We start from the raw sequence: 16,919 nt of genomic DNA on the forward strand, positions 1-16,919 counted from the left end.
GGAGATGAAAGGAGTCCATCCTTCGGTCTGTACCCATCACATTTACATCAAGGAAGATTGTAAACCGGTTAGGCAACCCCAGAGGAGAATGAATCCAGCCCTTAAGGACATTGTCAAGGAAGAATTGCAAAAACTGTTGGATGCCGGATTCATTTACCCCATCTCAGATAGCGAATGGGTGTCCCCTCTGGTGTTGGTTCCCAAGAAAAATGGGAAGTGGAGAATCTGTGTGGACTACCGAGAACTGAACAAAGCTACCAAGAAAGACCATTTCCCTCTACCTTTCATAGATCAAGTGTTGGATGGACTGGCAGGAAAGAAGTTCTTCTCTTTCCTAGATGGGTTTAGCGGGTACAACCAAATCCAAATCAGCCCGGAAGACCAAGATAAGACCACCTTCACTTGTCCTTGGGGTACCTTTGCCTACCGAGTTCTTCCCTTTGGGCTATGCAATGCTCCTACTACCTTCCAGAGAGCTGTCTTGAGCATCTTCTCGGAGCTGGTCCATGATGCAGTGGAAATCTATATGGATGACTTCACTCCTTATGGGTCCGACTTCCAAGAAGCATTGTCCAATCTGGGAAAAGTCCTAACCAAATGGATTGAGATGAACCTGTCCCTTAGTCCTGAAAAATGTGAATTCTTGATGACTGAAGGGACCGTGCTAGGCCATACCATTTCTTGCCAAGGGTTACAAGTGGATCCTAACAAAATTGCTCTCATCAAGAAGGTTCCACCTCCCCAAAAGGTAAGGGATGTTCGAAGTTTCTTAGGATTAGCAGGGTATTACAGGAGATTCATTAAAGACTTCAGCAAGCTAGCCTCGCCATTGTTTGGCCTGTTGGCAAAAGATGTGGAGTTTAAATGGATTGACGATTGTCAGAGGGCTCTGAATGAATTAAAGGACAAGTTGGTGTCTGCCCCAATCTTGAGAGGTCCAAACTGGGCCCTACCTTTCCACATCCACACTGATGCCTCAAACAAAGCCATAGGGGCAGCCTTGGGACAAGTTGAACAAAAACTTCCATATGCCATTTACTTTGTTAGCAAAAACTTATCCAAAGCTGAACTGAATTACATTGTAACCGAGAAAGAATTCTTGGATGTGGTCCATGCACTGAACAAGTTCCGACATTATATCACTGGCTATCAAACCTTTGTACATACGGATCATGCTGCAATTAGATATTTAATGAATAAACCAGATTTGAATGCTCATATTATTAGATGGTTACTTTTGTTGCAGCAGTTTGATTTGACCATTGTTGACAAACCAGGTAAAGAAAATGTTGTTGCTGACTTTTTATCTAGATTGGATTTATCTGCAGGTGAGGATGGAACAGTGGATGACCAGATGCCCGATGAACATCTATTTGCTATTTCAGTACTCTCTCCATGGTTTGCTGATATAGCAAACTACCTTGTTTCAGCACAGTTCCCTCCGCACCTATCTCCAAGAGAGAAGAGCAGAATCATCAGAAAAAGTGCCTCATTTACTTGGATCGAGGGCAACCTGTTCAAGCTTGGCCCTGATCAGATCTTAAGGCGTTGTGTAAGGGAGGAGGAAGTCTTTGATATCCTCCTCACCTGTCATGATGGGCCTTGTGGAAGACATTTTGCAGCAAAAAGGACTGCCTTCAAAATCCTGCAGGCAGGCTACTATTGGCCCACACTTCATCAAGATGTCAGAAGGTATATCAGCCAATGTGACCGATGCCAAAGAATGGGGAAACCGACTCAAAGGGATGAGATGCCTCTCCAACCTCAAGTGACTCTTGAGCCATTTGAGAAGTGGGGTATGGACTTTGTGGGTCCAATCAACCCTCCTTCGAGGCAAAGGTCTTACATCATTGTGTGCACTGACTACCTGACAAAGTGGGCAGAGACTAAGGCAATCAAAGCAGCAACAGAAGAAAAGGTGGCTGAGTTCTTGAGAGAGAACATCTTCTACAAATTTGGCTACCCAAGAGAGCTAGTCACCGATCAAGGAAGCCAGTTCACATCCAACTTAATTGAAGACCTACTAGCTCATCACAAAATCAAGCATAGGACTTCCACCCCCTATCATCCTCAGGCAAATGAGCAAGTGGAAGTCACCAACAGAGCATTGGAAGGGATTTTGACTAAGGTGGTGAGCAGCAGTAGGAAAGATTGGGCATATCGCCTGTTTGAGGCCACATGGGCTTACAACACCACCTGGAAGACCACAACCAGCTTCACACCTTATGAGCTGGTCTATGGGAAGAAAGCTTTGTTGTCCATTGAATTTGAATACAACACTTTGAGGATGGCAGCTCAGCTGGACCTAGATCTCATCCATGCACAACAAGAAAGGTTATTGCAGCTGAATGGACTGGACGAGCACCGAATGCAGGCCCTCCTTCACTCAGAAGTGGTTCAACTTCAGAGAAAGGTGTGGCATGACCAACACCTCAATGACAAGCAATTCCAGCCAGGAGATCGGGCATTGTTGTATGACTCCAGGCACAAAGATTTCAAGGGGAAGCTGAGAACCAGATGGCTGGGACCATATGCAGTGGAAAAATGTCATGACAATGGATCTGTTCTTATTCGGACCATTGATGAGGAAGGCATCCCCATGCTTGTCAATGGGCATCGACTGAAGATCTACAGGAAACCTCTCTCAAGACAAGAATTCATCAAAACTGTGGAGAAGTCAGTGTTGGTCATAGAGAAGGGTTCTGCCTCTGCTTTGGGCATACCCTGAAAGATCTAAAAAAAATAATAATAATAATAAAGATCCTTGGGTGAAAACCTCTCTGAGGCTCCCAAGGCAGGTGGTAGGGGTGAAAACCTCATTGAGGCGCCCCTATTGTCTTTCAAAAAAAGAGAGAAATTTGAAAATGATCCTTGAGTGAAAACCTCTCTGAGGCGCTTAAGGCAGATGGCAAGGGTGAAAACCTCATTGAGGCGCCCCTGCTATCTTTCAAAAAAAAAAAAAAAAGAAGAAGAAAAGAGGGAAAAAGAGAAAAAAACAATAAGAAAAAGACAGGGACAACGAGTTTATAGTGTGGAAATGCATGCAGGTTGCAGGTGTTCTATGAAGGAGAGGAGGTCTCTCAACTCAAAGTCAAGGATCCTTATCATGCTGCCAGGAGACCTCACCAGCACCTTCTCCAAGAATACTCATCTTCTCCAAGGTATGGGCACGATTTCATCACGGCTTAGTCTTCTACAGGAAGTTACAGACTTTCTACGGGAAGTATAGACTTTCTACAGGAAGTTCTGTATTTCTACAGGAAACTTCCTGTAGAAGTTTTGGACGGCCCAGAACTGATTATATGAGGAGATCTAACGACCAAGGTCCGGTATAGACGCATGCAAGCTACCATCTTCTCCCTCACACACTGCTGTCACCTCTTTCTACCACCCCTGTCGACATGCAATGAAGATACCTGCACCATCAAAGCAGATCATTGAGTTATCAAGAGAAAGCAATTTTTAAAATGAAAAAACGCTGAGATGTCATACCATATCCATCCCAGCCATCCATGAGCTCTGTGAGCGTGATCGTGAGGCCACTGCCTTCGTCGTGCAGCATGCACCCGAGGAGGAAAAACTGCTACAGGACATCCTGCAGGAGTCCCGTAACAGTTAAGCCCGCTAGAGTGTACACCATTCAAAGCGCTTTCCACATGCAATGAAAAGGGAGGCAATGCAGCCGAATCATAAGATTCATCGTCAGCGGCCTGTGAATATGAACCTCCGAGCCTGTGCAATCAAGCAGCAGCAAACAAATCGAGCCATCGTCATCCAAGAGCCTGAGAAATCGTGTCGCGGCCGCACAGGTAAGTGCCTCGACCATTTCTTCCGTCGAATTGCATGAATTTTACTTTGAAAATGTTTGCAAGTGTGAAGTGAATGGGTTGAGCGGTTGTATGGCCCATCGACTGGCCACGTCGACCAGTTAGTGGTCTAGTCGGATGTTTGAGCGGTGGTCGTGGCAAAAGGAATGGGCAGTGCACACGTGAGAGCCATCCAGTCGGGGAGAAATGAGTTGTAACAGAAATGACGGCGGCAGATCTGCGGGGAATGATGCGGCAGTAAGGGAACTTGCAGAAGAATGATGGAGTGACGTCGTCCAACAGTCCGGCAGGGACAGCTCACCCCCGCGCCACGGATTCCGCCGGATTCAAATCTAATCGGCTAGATTGCCACCCCATGCATTTATCATTTGCCGTTTGAAAGTCGAGTGAGCATTCGGATTCCTCTGCAACTCGACACTCCAAGTCTTCGGCCGTTCGAACGCCTGTTAAGCAACACCAAGAGCGCAGACCCACTGCAGTATCCTCCAGGATTCATGCGCTGCTTCTACAGGAAAGCTGTTTCTACAAGAAATCGGGTTCCTCACGTCAAAAGGTGGCGGATTAAAAAGGTAAGCCTGAAACCTTCCATGCAATTGGTTTTGAGGGTGGCAGAATCGACGTCTATAGTCTGGTCGTAAATTTTTTTTTTTGCAAAGTATTGTCTGCCGTTGCATGAATTGTCGTCCTACAGGATGTCAGTATAATTAAGCTGTGTTAAGGTCCTCGGGAGATAAGTTTCGTGAATTGTATTCATGACAGAGGCGTAATTCTACGCTCTGTCCCAGTAGGCCAATTTTCTTCCGCATTCGCCACCTCCAGCTAACGCAACAGTTTTTCACCATGCCGGGTGGGTTCATCAGAAGGGAACCAACCGATTCAACGAAGTTAAGAGAAAATCCTGAGGTGGTGGAGTTGTTCACGCAAGCGCAATGGATGTCGTTCTGCGACAAGTTGCAGGGTTATGACGATGAGGTGGCAGAGGAGTTTTTGCAAGCTCTGAAGCCGAAATCCAAAACATTGGCCACCGTTAACTTCAGGGGTTTGAGTCTCAGACTCACCCCACAATTCATCAGCCGAGTTACTGAGCTCCCAATGGGATTACCATGGGATAAAGAAGAAAGGAAATTGGGCCAACAAGCTAAGAAAGAATTCTTTCCACCAGAGGAGGAATTCTCAGAAGATAAAAATGGGGTTCGTAGAACTAGTTTGCTGCCACTGTGGAGTGAAGTTAGCCTCCAGATTATGAAATACATCACCTGCGAAGGTCGTTTTAGCATTGTATACAGGTACCATTTTCGGTTACTCACGGAATTAAGGCACCAAATGGAACTACCTGTAGAAAACAAACTGAGTATCCCCTACTTTCTACTACAGTCTATGATTGAATGTGCCACCAAGCTGAAAGAAGGCACACCAGACCAGGTAGCCCACCATGGACTCATTAAACTCCTCATGGAGGATGCGCTCCACACATACAAGGTTCCTCTCTCATGGGAAGCCTTCAGAAATTTGACCAAGGATGGTGACATAAAGATGTTGACCGAAGAGCTCGGTTCATCTAGCAGTGAGGAGGAGTCAGTGCCCGCAGGGAAGAAAGAAAAAGGCCAGAAGACCACGACCACGGAGCAGAAGAAAAAGCAAGAGAAGAAACAAGAGAAAAAGGGTGCCAAAGAGAAGGATGACACACCCATTTTGACGGCAAGAGAGAAAAGATTACAAAGCAGAGTGGACAAGGCTGAACAGGTCCACATCAGCAAAAGCACCTCGTTAGCAGCCGCAACCAAGTCAAAAAGTAAAACACCCTCAGCAAAGCAATCTAAAGTGGTGCCACCTGTCTCCACAGGAAAACCGAAATCGGCTTCTACAGGAAGCCCGAAATCAGCTGAAAAAGGGCCTTCTACAGGAAGCCCGAAATTAACTAAAACAGGGTCTTCTACAGGAAGCCCTGAAAAAACGAAACCCAAGGAGAAGAAAGCTGACATTCTTGCAAGGGAGGCAGCAGCTGTGTTGGCTGCCTTCAGCACACCTCCTAAGCCAAAGGAGAAGAGAAAGAGGGAGACCCCTCTATATTTTAAAGCTGGGAGAAGTGTGAGAATAAAGACGGGCAAGCCACAGCCTCCGTCCAGCAGCCCAATCACTATAAATGATGCCCCTACTTCGCCCAAGGAGAGGTCCCCCTCACGGATATCAGTCACCTATGAGAGGGGGAGCCCGAAGAAAACTACTTGGAAAGAAAGGTTAAACCAATTGACTACAAAAGCTCGGCTACAGGATGCTGAGGATGCTCTACAGGAAACCTTAGCTACGCTTAAAGAAAAAGAGAGAATGGAAGGAAAAGCACCCTCATCACCACCGAGGGAGGGCGAAGTAGAGCCACCAAGAGAAGTAGAAAAAGAGCATATTCCAGAGCCTAGCCCTCAGCCAAGTGTGAGTTCATATTACAACTTTTTAGAGGCTGGCAAAATTATACCTCAGAAATTCACTGTGCCACTATTTTTTGCATTGGAGGAAGAGAGAGTACGCACACACACGTGGATGAAAATAGGCAAGTCAAAGGGTGTGGCGGACATAGGTCCCTTGCAAGAGCAACTCAAGGAGGCCAAAAGTGAATTAGCCATGGCTAAACACGTGGCAAATTGCCAAAGAGTGTTCCTACAGGAAGAAAACGAAAAGCTTAGATTGCAGCTACAGGAGCTGAGGACAGGAACAGGTACACCCTCCAATGACACCACAGCAGAACAGCAAGGCAAAAAGGAACTACAAACCGGTCTTGGGGAGCCAACCTTGCATCTACAGGAAGCAGAACAGCAAGCACAAATTGAGGTGCAAGCTCTCAGACAACAGCTGCAGCAGAAAGAGGCACAATTGGCCTGCATGGCCAGTTGGGCCATGGATGCTATACAATGCAGACAGCCGGCCAAATCCTATGGCCTGTACCTGAAAGACCAATGGCTGCAATTTCAAATCAATACCTTGGCGCAAAGAGGTATCTCTCAGCTCCAAGACCCGCAACAATTCACTGAAGTATGCAGTACTAGTTCATCAGAGGATAAGGCCAAATTAGCGGAGTTCTACCTCCATAATTTGGCCCTGCCTAATGTAATTTCATGGGATCCCAATACGGCCTTAGGAGATATGCAATTAATGGCATTTGCCTCATGGTTGAACCATGAGGACAAAAGAGCAGCAGAAGCCAAAGCGGTCATGAACCGGGAGCTGAATGAGCCATTGCTAATTCGAGAAGAACCAGGGGATCCAGTTGCACTAATCTCAGCACACCAGCACTTGTCTACCGATCCTCAAGATTCATTGAGATATATGGATCAACAAGCCCAAGCCATAGCGCATTTTGAGGACATGGAGAGACTGTTAAGAGACAACGCTGTCCAAGCTTGCACCCGCCGATGGAATACATTGGCCCACAGTCTGAAAATCAGAGAGTATCATACCCCAACATGAATGAGGGAAGCTCTAATACGGGTGGCCCTCTATAATAAATCCATGCAAAACCTCCAGGCCAGCTGGATTGGCCTCAAACTAAGCCCACCACTGCTGCTAGGATTAATGGAGGGCAGCACAGAGAAGGATGATAATGAACAGTGGGAAGAGGTGAACAAAAAGGCTGGGTTTCATATCAGCAAGGAGGACACTACTACAGAGGCTTGGGATGTAAGGGTGGCAGTAAAGGCAATGAAGGATGAGGAGTTGGACTAGTTGCTCAAGGATGAGCAAATATTTTAGCTGGGGGGTGATGATGAGCCCCAAATTTTGGTAACATTTTGGGCTCATTTGGCCTACTTACCTTGCTCAACCCTTCATTTTTTATCACTTATGCATCATTTCTTAGTATATTCATGTTATTTGTAGGAAGGAGGGCAATCATTATGCCTATGTGGCTAATACATGTTTATTTCAGGTTTTTTTGACATTAAATGGAGCAAAACCACGCAGATGAAGGCAAGGAGACAGCCAAGGTGGCATTGCGGTTTTGTAGGAAGGTTGTCCACAGCCTTGAATGACCTTCCTCGTGATCTCCACCCCAACTTCGAGCTCCAACAGCTATCACCACCGAGCTAGAAGGCAGCCAACGGATTCTAAAGGAACAACAGTTTACTTTTAGTTGGACAGCCAAGCCCCACTAATCTAGGAGGCCAGCTTGGCCCTCATAATGTATAAATATTGAGGCTGTAGCCTTCGATGGGAACTTTTGAACCTTTGTTGGAGATTTTGAATCATGAGCTATAGCTCTGTTTTGCTCTTTGTAAGCCATTTTTGGCATGTTGTTAGACTTATGATTATGATCTTTTAATAAAAGGCAGGCAGATTTGAGTTCAATTCTGAGTTCTTAGAGGAGCTATAGCTCTCAGGTTTGGGCCCAACCTGAGAGAAATAGGCCTCCTTTCTTTGTATTGTTACTTGTCTTTCCTTCAGCATCATATTTCTTGTCCTTTACATGCACTTGGAAACACAGTTTGCTGATTCGGATTTCTTGGTGTGGTTACATAGGTTAGTGTTATGAACGAAGTTGCTTTCAGCAGTTTAGATTAGAGTAAGGATTGGAGTTAATCAGAGTTCCAAAAAAGGGGTTGAATGCACCCTCACTTTCACCTCTGTTTGGGGACCGGAAGTGCAGCCCGTGCCACCCACTAAAAACACAGTTTTATATGTTCATGCAAGCTTTAACGTAATAATTTCAGCTGTAGAAGTGTTCATGCATTTATATCTTGCTCTTTGTTTCAGCACCATGCACGATTCTCCCTTAACTTACATTGCTGTTCTTTGGTTTTTAATAAAACAGTTAGAGTAGATTGATGACATTTCGGTGATACTCAAGGCAGAGGTGATTTGTTTCATTTACACTGCGCAGCACCACTCTATCATTTCCTTATCCTTCTCAGTCGTGCCTAAGCCATCTCCTTACCTCCCAGCTAGATCATTTGCCCACCAACTCTTCTATTATCCACGTGGTTTTATCTTTTCGGCCTTCCATTGCCTCTACCCTCCTATCGACCAACCAGCTTTACACACCCCCTCTCCATCTCATCTCTCTGTCCATAAGCCATCACAAGCTCCCCTCCTACCTCTCTATCCACCCCTATAGCTCATTCACCCACCTATTACCCAAAAATCCTATTGCACAACATCCTGTAGAAGTAAGCAAACTTCCTGTAGAAATCCTGAACTTCCTGTAGGATCCCCTGCAGACATCCTGTAGGAGCTTGCAAACACGGTTGCCGGGCATCTGAACTTTGTGAACTTCTGTGGAATGATGTTAGGGATCCCCTGGAACCTCTCAGAGTCCTCCTGACCTTTTCCGAGCCTTCCTCCCCTTGAACTACCCCTGCACAGTTAAGACCCAGTAAGAAGCACAGTCATAATAACTCCAACCACTTGAGCAAAAATACAAAAAACATGTTCTCTTCAGATGAAAGTAGTTTAGACTCATGCATCTCATCTCACTAGAAGTAATGGCATCATTTTTAGAAGTTGCATTCCCACCATTGCATCGTAAGGATTAAGCTGGTCAAATTAGGGTTTACTAGGGTTTCCATGTTTTGTTGGCTTTCAGTTCATTCTTGCAAAGTAGGTTAATTTCCTTTGAGATAGCTTTCGTTCATCACTTAAAAAGCTTCTTCTGAGAACATATAGAAGTTGGCTTGAGCCCTAGCGGACTTGTGCCAGCTGACCAAGTGACAGCTGCGACAAGAGCTAGTACTTGTGCATACAGCACCGTCGCTTCCAAGTTTGTTACGAACTGCCGGGTTGATAAAATTAGAGAAGGAAGCTCCAGGAGTTGTAGCATTATTGCTACAATACTGGAGCCCACCACCGCACTTTCATTACGCTCCCTGTAGATATGAGTGCATGAAATGTGATCAAAATGTGTTTTGAGAAAAAACAATTTCATCCATAATAGTTATGAGAGTATATGCATGGCATAAAGTTGTGTTGTTAAACCAATTTATGACTATTTTGGAATCCCCGAGAATTTGTAAGTGTCGGCATTGTTTGAGAATGGTGAAATGTAATAAGTGTCAAAAAGTAATCAGCTCTGCATAATTATTTGTACCCTCTCCCAAACCCATGCATATGTGAAAAGAATGAGTGTCTGATAGATGAAGGATTATGCCTCCCCCACATCCCTGTGCTTGTGCAGCCCCATCAAAATATGCCCAGGGGTGGGCTTTGTCAATTTGTTCGTGTGTGATGATCCGAGTTCTGTTGACAATATCCTCAGCTGGGAGTTCCTCATAGCTCGAGCAGATTTTTGGAGGTATCAGGGCCTAGTTTATGTTCCAGTCTCGAAAAATGATGTTATTGCAGCCCATCCATATGTGCCAAGTGACCAAGAGTGGCAGATTTCTAGTTTTTGGTTCAGTTGCAGCTTCCCACCATCTATCCCAGGCATTTGGGATATCAGCGCCACTCCAGGTTTGCTTAATATTTAGAGTGTGCAAGACTTGTGTCCAAAGTATTTGGGATGTAGAGCAAGTGAGGAATAAGTGTTGATTTGTTTCCTCCTCCTCGTGGCATAAAACACACCAAATCGGGCATGGGAAAGCCCTTTATGAGATTTTCCCCTGTGGAGGTTTTATCCATTATGATATTCCACATCAATAATTTTGTGCATGGAGGGGCTTTTAACTTCCAAAGTTGACTCCACCAGCTCATCATTCTGTCCGGCTTGTGCTCAGCATGAATGATATCATACCCTTGCTTGGAGGAGTAGTGACCATTTTTAGTAAACCACCAAATCAATTCATCCTCCTCTTCATTGAGGCGTACATGGGATTCTGATAAAGCTTGCAGAAATATTCTCCATCGTCTTTCCCATTGGATCGGGATATTCCAAGCCTCTCCTGTCTGCCATGCTTGCAGGAGAATGGTTGTATTATGATGGTCTCCTAGATGTGAAATGTACAGGGATCCATTGTAGTTGAGGAGTGTGATCAATTCCTGTGGGAGTTGATAAGCATTTCCACTACCAATCCAAGGATCAATCCCGATAAGAACTGATGCCCCATTTCTAATCCTCCAGATAAGTCCTCTTTTGATGATGGGCAGGGTGTTTAATATGGCCCTCCAAATGACTGAAATGCCTTTCCTGTTCCATGTAGGTTGCCTTATCCAATCAATAATAGCGCTGGGCCAAATGTATTTATGGGTGACCACCTCCGACCAAAGACTCTTGTGCTTCAGTAGTAGCCAACCTTGTTTAGCAGCCAATGCTTGTGCGAAAGCAGGGAGATGCTTTAAGCCCCATCCTCCCCATTTTTTGGGGATCGTAATTCTGCTCCATTTGACCCACGCATAAGGCTTTCCATCTTTCTCACCCTTCCACAGGAAATGGCTACAAACTCGTTGGATCCTATGCAGAATCCCCAAGGGAATCCAGGCCAAGGACATCCAAAATACTGGGGTTGCTTCTATTACTACTTTAATGAGTACTAGTCTTCCAGCCCTGGATAGAAGGCGATGCCACTATATATTTATTCTTTTTTCCACCTTTGAGATCAACTAGGTCCAGTCTGCTATTTTGTAGCCATCAACTTTAATCCTGAAGCCCAAATACTTCAGTCCATCCTGTAGTTCCAATATTTGATAGGGGAAATTTTGTAGGGCGAGATGGGTTTCTTGTTGCGTACATTCAGAGAAAGATACAATACACTTTTCCTTATTGATTTCCATTCCTGTAGCAGCACTGAAGAGTTTTAATGTCTCCCTGAGAGTAATGATATCCTGTATACCCCCATTGAGAAAGATGAGAATATCATCAACAAAAAGTAGATGAGTTAATAGGAAGTGATCAGTAATCATAAGTCCCCTGAGTCTCCCAGCTCGCTTCTCCGTTGCTATCAGTCTACTCAGGCCTTCCATGACTAGAAGGAATAGTAGGGGGGATAAGGGGCATCCCTGCCTGATTCCCCTTTCCGCCTGAAAGGAATGGGAAGCTGGCCCATTTATAAGGAGTGCAAAGGATACTGAAGTTATACATCCCATTATCAATCTGGTGAACTCTAGAGGGAACCCTAGATGTGTGAGTATCATCCTTAGATATAACCAACTTACTTTATCAAAAGCTTTTGAGAGGTCAATTTTGAGTGCCATCCCTTTTAGTTTTCTCAATTTAATGGAGTGGAGGGCCTCTTGGGCAGAGCTAATGGCTTCATGAATATGTCTATTACGGAGGAAGGCGAATTGTTCTTGAGAAATGTGTTCAGAGAGGATTGGATTGATGTGATTGGCTATAATCTTGGCAATAATTTTGTAGAGACAATTGCAAAGGGATATGGGGTGGAAGACATGGAAGGAGGTGGGGGAGTCAGTCTTGGGTATGAGGGCAATGAAAGTGGAGTTTAAGGGGGCATATATGCGACCAAGAGACCAGCTCTCTTCTATCACTCCTAGCAGGTCTGGTTCAATGATATCCAAGAAAGCAATATAGAATTCCACGGGCCAACCATCCAGGCCTGGAATTTTGTCTTTCTTGAACCATTTGAGAGTGCTTTCTAATTCCCCCATGGAAACCGGTTTTATGAGATCCTCAATTCCATATGGTTTCAAGTACCCAGGGAAATGGCTAGCAAGGTTAATGATTTCGACAAGAGATGGGGCAGGGGGTGCTTTGAAGAGCTGCTTAAAGTGGGAGATACCAAGTTGGGTGAGCTGTGAGTGAGTGGTGGCCAATTGATCCTGATTCGAGGGCATCTGCTAGATAGTATTGTTGGCTTTCCTTCCATTGGAAAAATTGTGGAAGAATTTTGTGTTGCCATCCCCTGCTTGTAGCCAGATTGTTCTGCTTCCGAGTCTCCATAATTCTTCCCGGTCAAGAAGGATCTTGGATCTCTGAGATTCCAAGTCCATAAGACGAATCTTTGCTTCAGTGGATAAGTAGCCAAGCCCACTAACATCCGTTAAGGAGGCCAGCTGAGCTTCGATATCCACAAGGGATTGATCATCCCTAGCTTTTTTCCTTTTAGTCCATTCAATGGTTAATCTCTTGAGCTGATGCAGGTTTCTACAGAAATCTGCAGCCTTCCTCTGATCCTTGAGGGGTGGTTGGGCATGCCAGAAATCCGAAACCATCTTAATATAATCCAGATCCTTTAACCAAGAAGAGTTAAATTTGAAAGGGGCGCTTGGTTTCCTGGATGGGCCAACCACTTCCAAGAAAATGGGGGAGTGATCCGAGCCTACCCATTGCCTGTAGATGGCGAGAGTTCTGAGTAGATCTTCATGTATAAGATATCTGTCCAGCCTTCTACCAAGGGTAGCTTCGCCAGTACGCCTATTATGCCATGTTAGCATCTTCTTGTTCATGGGTACATCTATGAGCCCATATTGATCCAGAAGAGAGCTCAACTGATCTAAGAGAGGGTCAAGCTGCGAGTGATGCCCCTAGGATTCCTCATTTCCAATGGAAAAGTTCAGGTCTCCCACTATGATAGTGGCACTATTAATCAAGGGGTTATCCATAAGGGATTGCCAAAAAGCAAGCCTATTTTGGTTGGGGGCATAGATATTAATGATGCGAAGCTGTTTGCCTAAATCTGCAGAGAAAATGTCCATGCCCAGGAATCCCTGGCCCCCCCAAGAGGATATCATCCTAATAGATTTTGGATTGATTCCAATGGCTAGACCCCCAGATTGGCCCACTGCATCCAGGCCTTGGAAGTGCCAGCCAGGTAGAAAGACTTGCAGGATCTTAGAAATCTGATCAGAAGGCCCAGGGTTTCCTGAAGAAGAATCATGTCACAGGGAGTACAGTGCAAGAGGCGCTTCAAGGCCAATTTTTTTTTTGGGCTGGCCAAGCCCCTGCAATTGAAAGAGAGCCAAATCATAAGGGAATAGTATCAAGGGTTTCATATGCTCTAAGTTCCCTTTCAATGGTGGTCTATCGACGTTGCACCACATCTGCCCTCACAGATTTGATGGCTTTGGATATCTTTGAAGGCCTGCCTCTAGTGGGGTTTATCTCGGAGAGGGGAGGGGGATGCCGAGACCTAGCAGGGAGGGGGATGGCGCTTGGTTTCCTGGATGGGCAACCACTTCCAAGAAAATGGGGGAGTGATCCGAGCCTACCCATTGCCTGTAGATGGCGAGAGTTCTGAGTAGATCTTCATGTATAAGATATCTGTCCAGCCTTCTACCAAGGGTAGCTTCGCCAGTACGCCTATTATGCCATGTTAGCATCTTCTTGTTCATGGGCACATCTATGAGCCCATATTGATCCAGAAGAGAGCTCAGCTGATCTAAGAGAGGGTCAAGCTGCGAGTGATGCCCCTAGGATTCCTCATTTCCAATGAAAAAGTTCAGGTCTCCCACTATGATAGTGGCACTATTAATCAAGGGGTTATCCATAAGGGATTGCCAAAAAGCAAGCCTATTTTGGTTGGGGGCATAGATATTAATGATGCGAAGCTGTTTGCCTAAATCTGCAGAGAAAATGTCCATTCCCAGGAATCCCTGGCCCCCCCCAAGAGGATATCATCCTAATAGATTTTGTATTGATTCCAATGGCTAGATCCCCAGATTGGCCAACTGCATCCAGGCCTTGGAAGTGCCAGCCAGGTAGAAAGACTTGCAGGATCTTAGAAATCTGATCAGAAGGCCCAGGGTTTCCTGAAGAAGAATCATGTCACAGGGAGTACAGTGCAAGAGGCGCTTCAAGGCCAATTTTTTTTTTGGGCTGGCCAAGCCCCTACAATTGAAAGAGAGCCAAATCATAAGGGAATAGTATCAAGGGTTTCATATGCTCTAAGTTCCCTTTCAATGGTGGTCTATCGACGTTGCACCACATCTGCCCTCACAGATTTGATGGCTTTGGATATCTTTGAAGGCCTGCCTCTAGTGGGGTTTATCTCGGAGAGGGGAGGGGGATGCCGAGACCTAGCAGGGAGGGGTTGTTCAAAGGTCTAGATCGGAGATTGTAGGCGTGCGAGCCCGATGCAGAGGGTGAGGGAGGGGGTTGTAGGAGAGGGTTCAGAGCTTGTAAAGACGACGGGGTAGTGGAGAAAATGGGGGAGGGGGGCTCGAGCTCACAGTTAATGGTGGAATGTGTGCACGATAGGGATGCAGAGTGGGAAGCAGGAAAATGTATAGATGCATTAAATTGATTGAAAAGCATAGTAAAGGAAAAGGAAGGAGGAGCATTACTCGTTGTAGGAGCAGCTTCCATAACAGACCGGGATCGAGTCAGTGGAGGGGATGTAGGTGGTATCCATGGAGCACTGGTTTGCTGAGCAGTGACTCCATTCGCATCCTTTAAGTGATCCTGACTTGAGGGTTGCTCATCCACAATTAGGTCTTCAGACAGACGATGTTTCAATCCCCTTGCAGCCTCTTGAGAAGTAGGAGTGAGTAGCGGACAATCCTTGTATAGATGACCGACCTTGTGGCATCTTCTGCACTAAAAAGGCACTCCTTCGTAATCCATATTTTGACGGAGAGAGAAATGCCTCCAGTGGAGGGTTATCTTTTCCTCCAGCCCATCCCTGGTATCTAGATGAACCAGGATTCACGTCATTGTCATAATCCCTGAATTTTCAAACGATTGATCATGTTCTAAATAGGTATCCAGCGCATCTCCAATACGCTTGAACACAACAGGGGTCCACAAATGCATTGGAAGGCCCGACAAATAGACCCAAATCGGCCCTCCACCCAACTGTTCTCTCTCAGGGTCAAATAAAGGGTCCCATCTTTTTAACAGTACTGAAGCAAGCTCGATGTGCCAGAAGCGGGATAGTATCCAGTCGGTGTATTCTTCCCTATGGAAGCACAGGGCAAACCACCCACGAGCCAGGACCCTGATAATGGGTAATTCTTTGAGCAGGGAACCCCAAATCTCTGAGGTCTAGAGGCGAAGACGATCCACCGAGTAGTTCCTGCCCCTCACTCAGCCCACTAGAACCTTCTTTGCTGTGTCTGTGACTTCGCCCATCAGAATATCCTCTTTTAGGGTTAGGTTGATGTCCCTTTCCACAGATTTTAGGCACCTGCCTTTCTTGGGTTTGTTTGAGCGGCGAGCAGTCGAATAATCCTTGAGCAGACCTTGACAGCCCTGGTTAATAGTTTGGGGAGTGGATGGGGTAGATTTAGGGTTAGGGATCGGGGAGCTGAAGCAGCCTGAGTGGATGGGGGTTTTAGGGTTTGTACCTCCAGGGTTTAGGGTAGCACTTGAGAGGGTAGGAATGGTGGGAGGAGGGGGCCCGGATGGGGGTATACGGGAGGTAGAGGGAGCACGATGGGGCACTGAGGTATGAGGAGGGTGAAACAGGGGGGCGTCGAAAGTGGGTGAGGGTTGGAGACAAGTTCCCAGCAGGTTTAAGGTCACTGGAGAGAGGGGGGGACAATCCAAACTAGGTGCATCATCAATGTGGACTAAGGGCAGAGGGTGGTTTTCAGAAGGACCCGATCGAAACTGAGCGCACTGAGTAGCTGTCAGTGGTCGTAAAGTGGCAACAAAAGGGCCAGAGCTCGCCACGGTTCGATGGTGCGACCAAATAACCTGATGAGGGTGAGGGTCTGCCTCATAGTCAATGTCGTCAAGATCCATCGAAATCGACAATCACGGTCGGGGGAGCTACAAATGTCGAGGAGGCAAGTAACGGGATGTAGGTTAAAACCAAGTGTGACTGCCCAGTGAGTCCTTTGTTGGCAAGGTAACCACGAGCTGAGTGAATGTAAATCACAGAGAGATAGGGAGGTGGGGTGGTAAGTTTAGGCCAGCCAAGTGCGAGAGCTATGGCCATCAATCCCAGGGATTATGGCCCCCGAGGCCACCATGGACGTCGGCTTCAGCCTTGCAGAGCTCCATCCTCCTCACTCCTCTCAGATCAAATCTTCGAGAGAACATTTTGTTGAATTCCTCCATAGTCTCATTCTCATTCTTCTTTGTAGCAGTAATTGTGGTTAACAAGTATCTAATGTCCTTTTTATCACCCCATTTATCCATGAAAACATTTTCCAAATTTTTAAATGATCGAAAACCATTTTTATGTAAGGGTATGAACTAATTAAATGCATCTCATATATGTATGTACACACACACACACACACACACACACACACACACACACATATATATTA

General features: G+C 45.9%; 1 protein-coding gene across 1 annotated transcript; it reads right to left on the reverse strand.

Annotated features, from left to right (window-relative positions):
- Positions 1–12,539: 12,539 nt before the first annotated feature.
- Positions 12,540–13,148, reverse strand: LOC149166507 (uncharacterized). Its single transcript, XM_089430178.1, has one exon. The coding sequence runs from the start codon at positions 13,146–13,148 to the stop codon at positions 12,540–12,542; it is 609 nt and encodes a 202-aa protein (XP_089286304.1).
- Positions 13,149–16,919: the final 3,771 nt, after the last annotated feature.

This window comes from Pinus tabuliformis, chromosome 5_1 (genome assembly GCF_031772625.1).
Source record: "Pinus tabuliformis cultivar Carrire ecotype Pingquan chromosome 5_1, CPIR1, whole genome shotgun sequence".
NCBI lineage: Eukaryota > Viridiplantae > Streptophyta > Pinopsida > Pinales > Pinaceae > Pinus > Pinus tabuliformis.

Coding starts and splice junctions, on each gene's coding strand:
- LOC149166507 (XM_089430178.1), bottom strand. CDS start 13,148: ATGAACAAGAAGATGCTAACATGGCATAATAGGCGTACTGGCGAAGCT.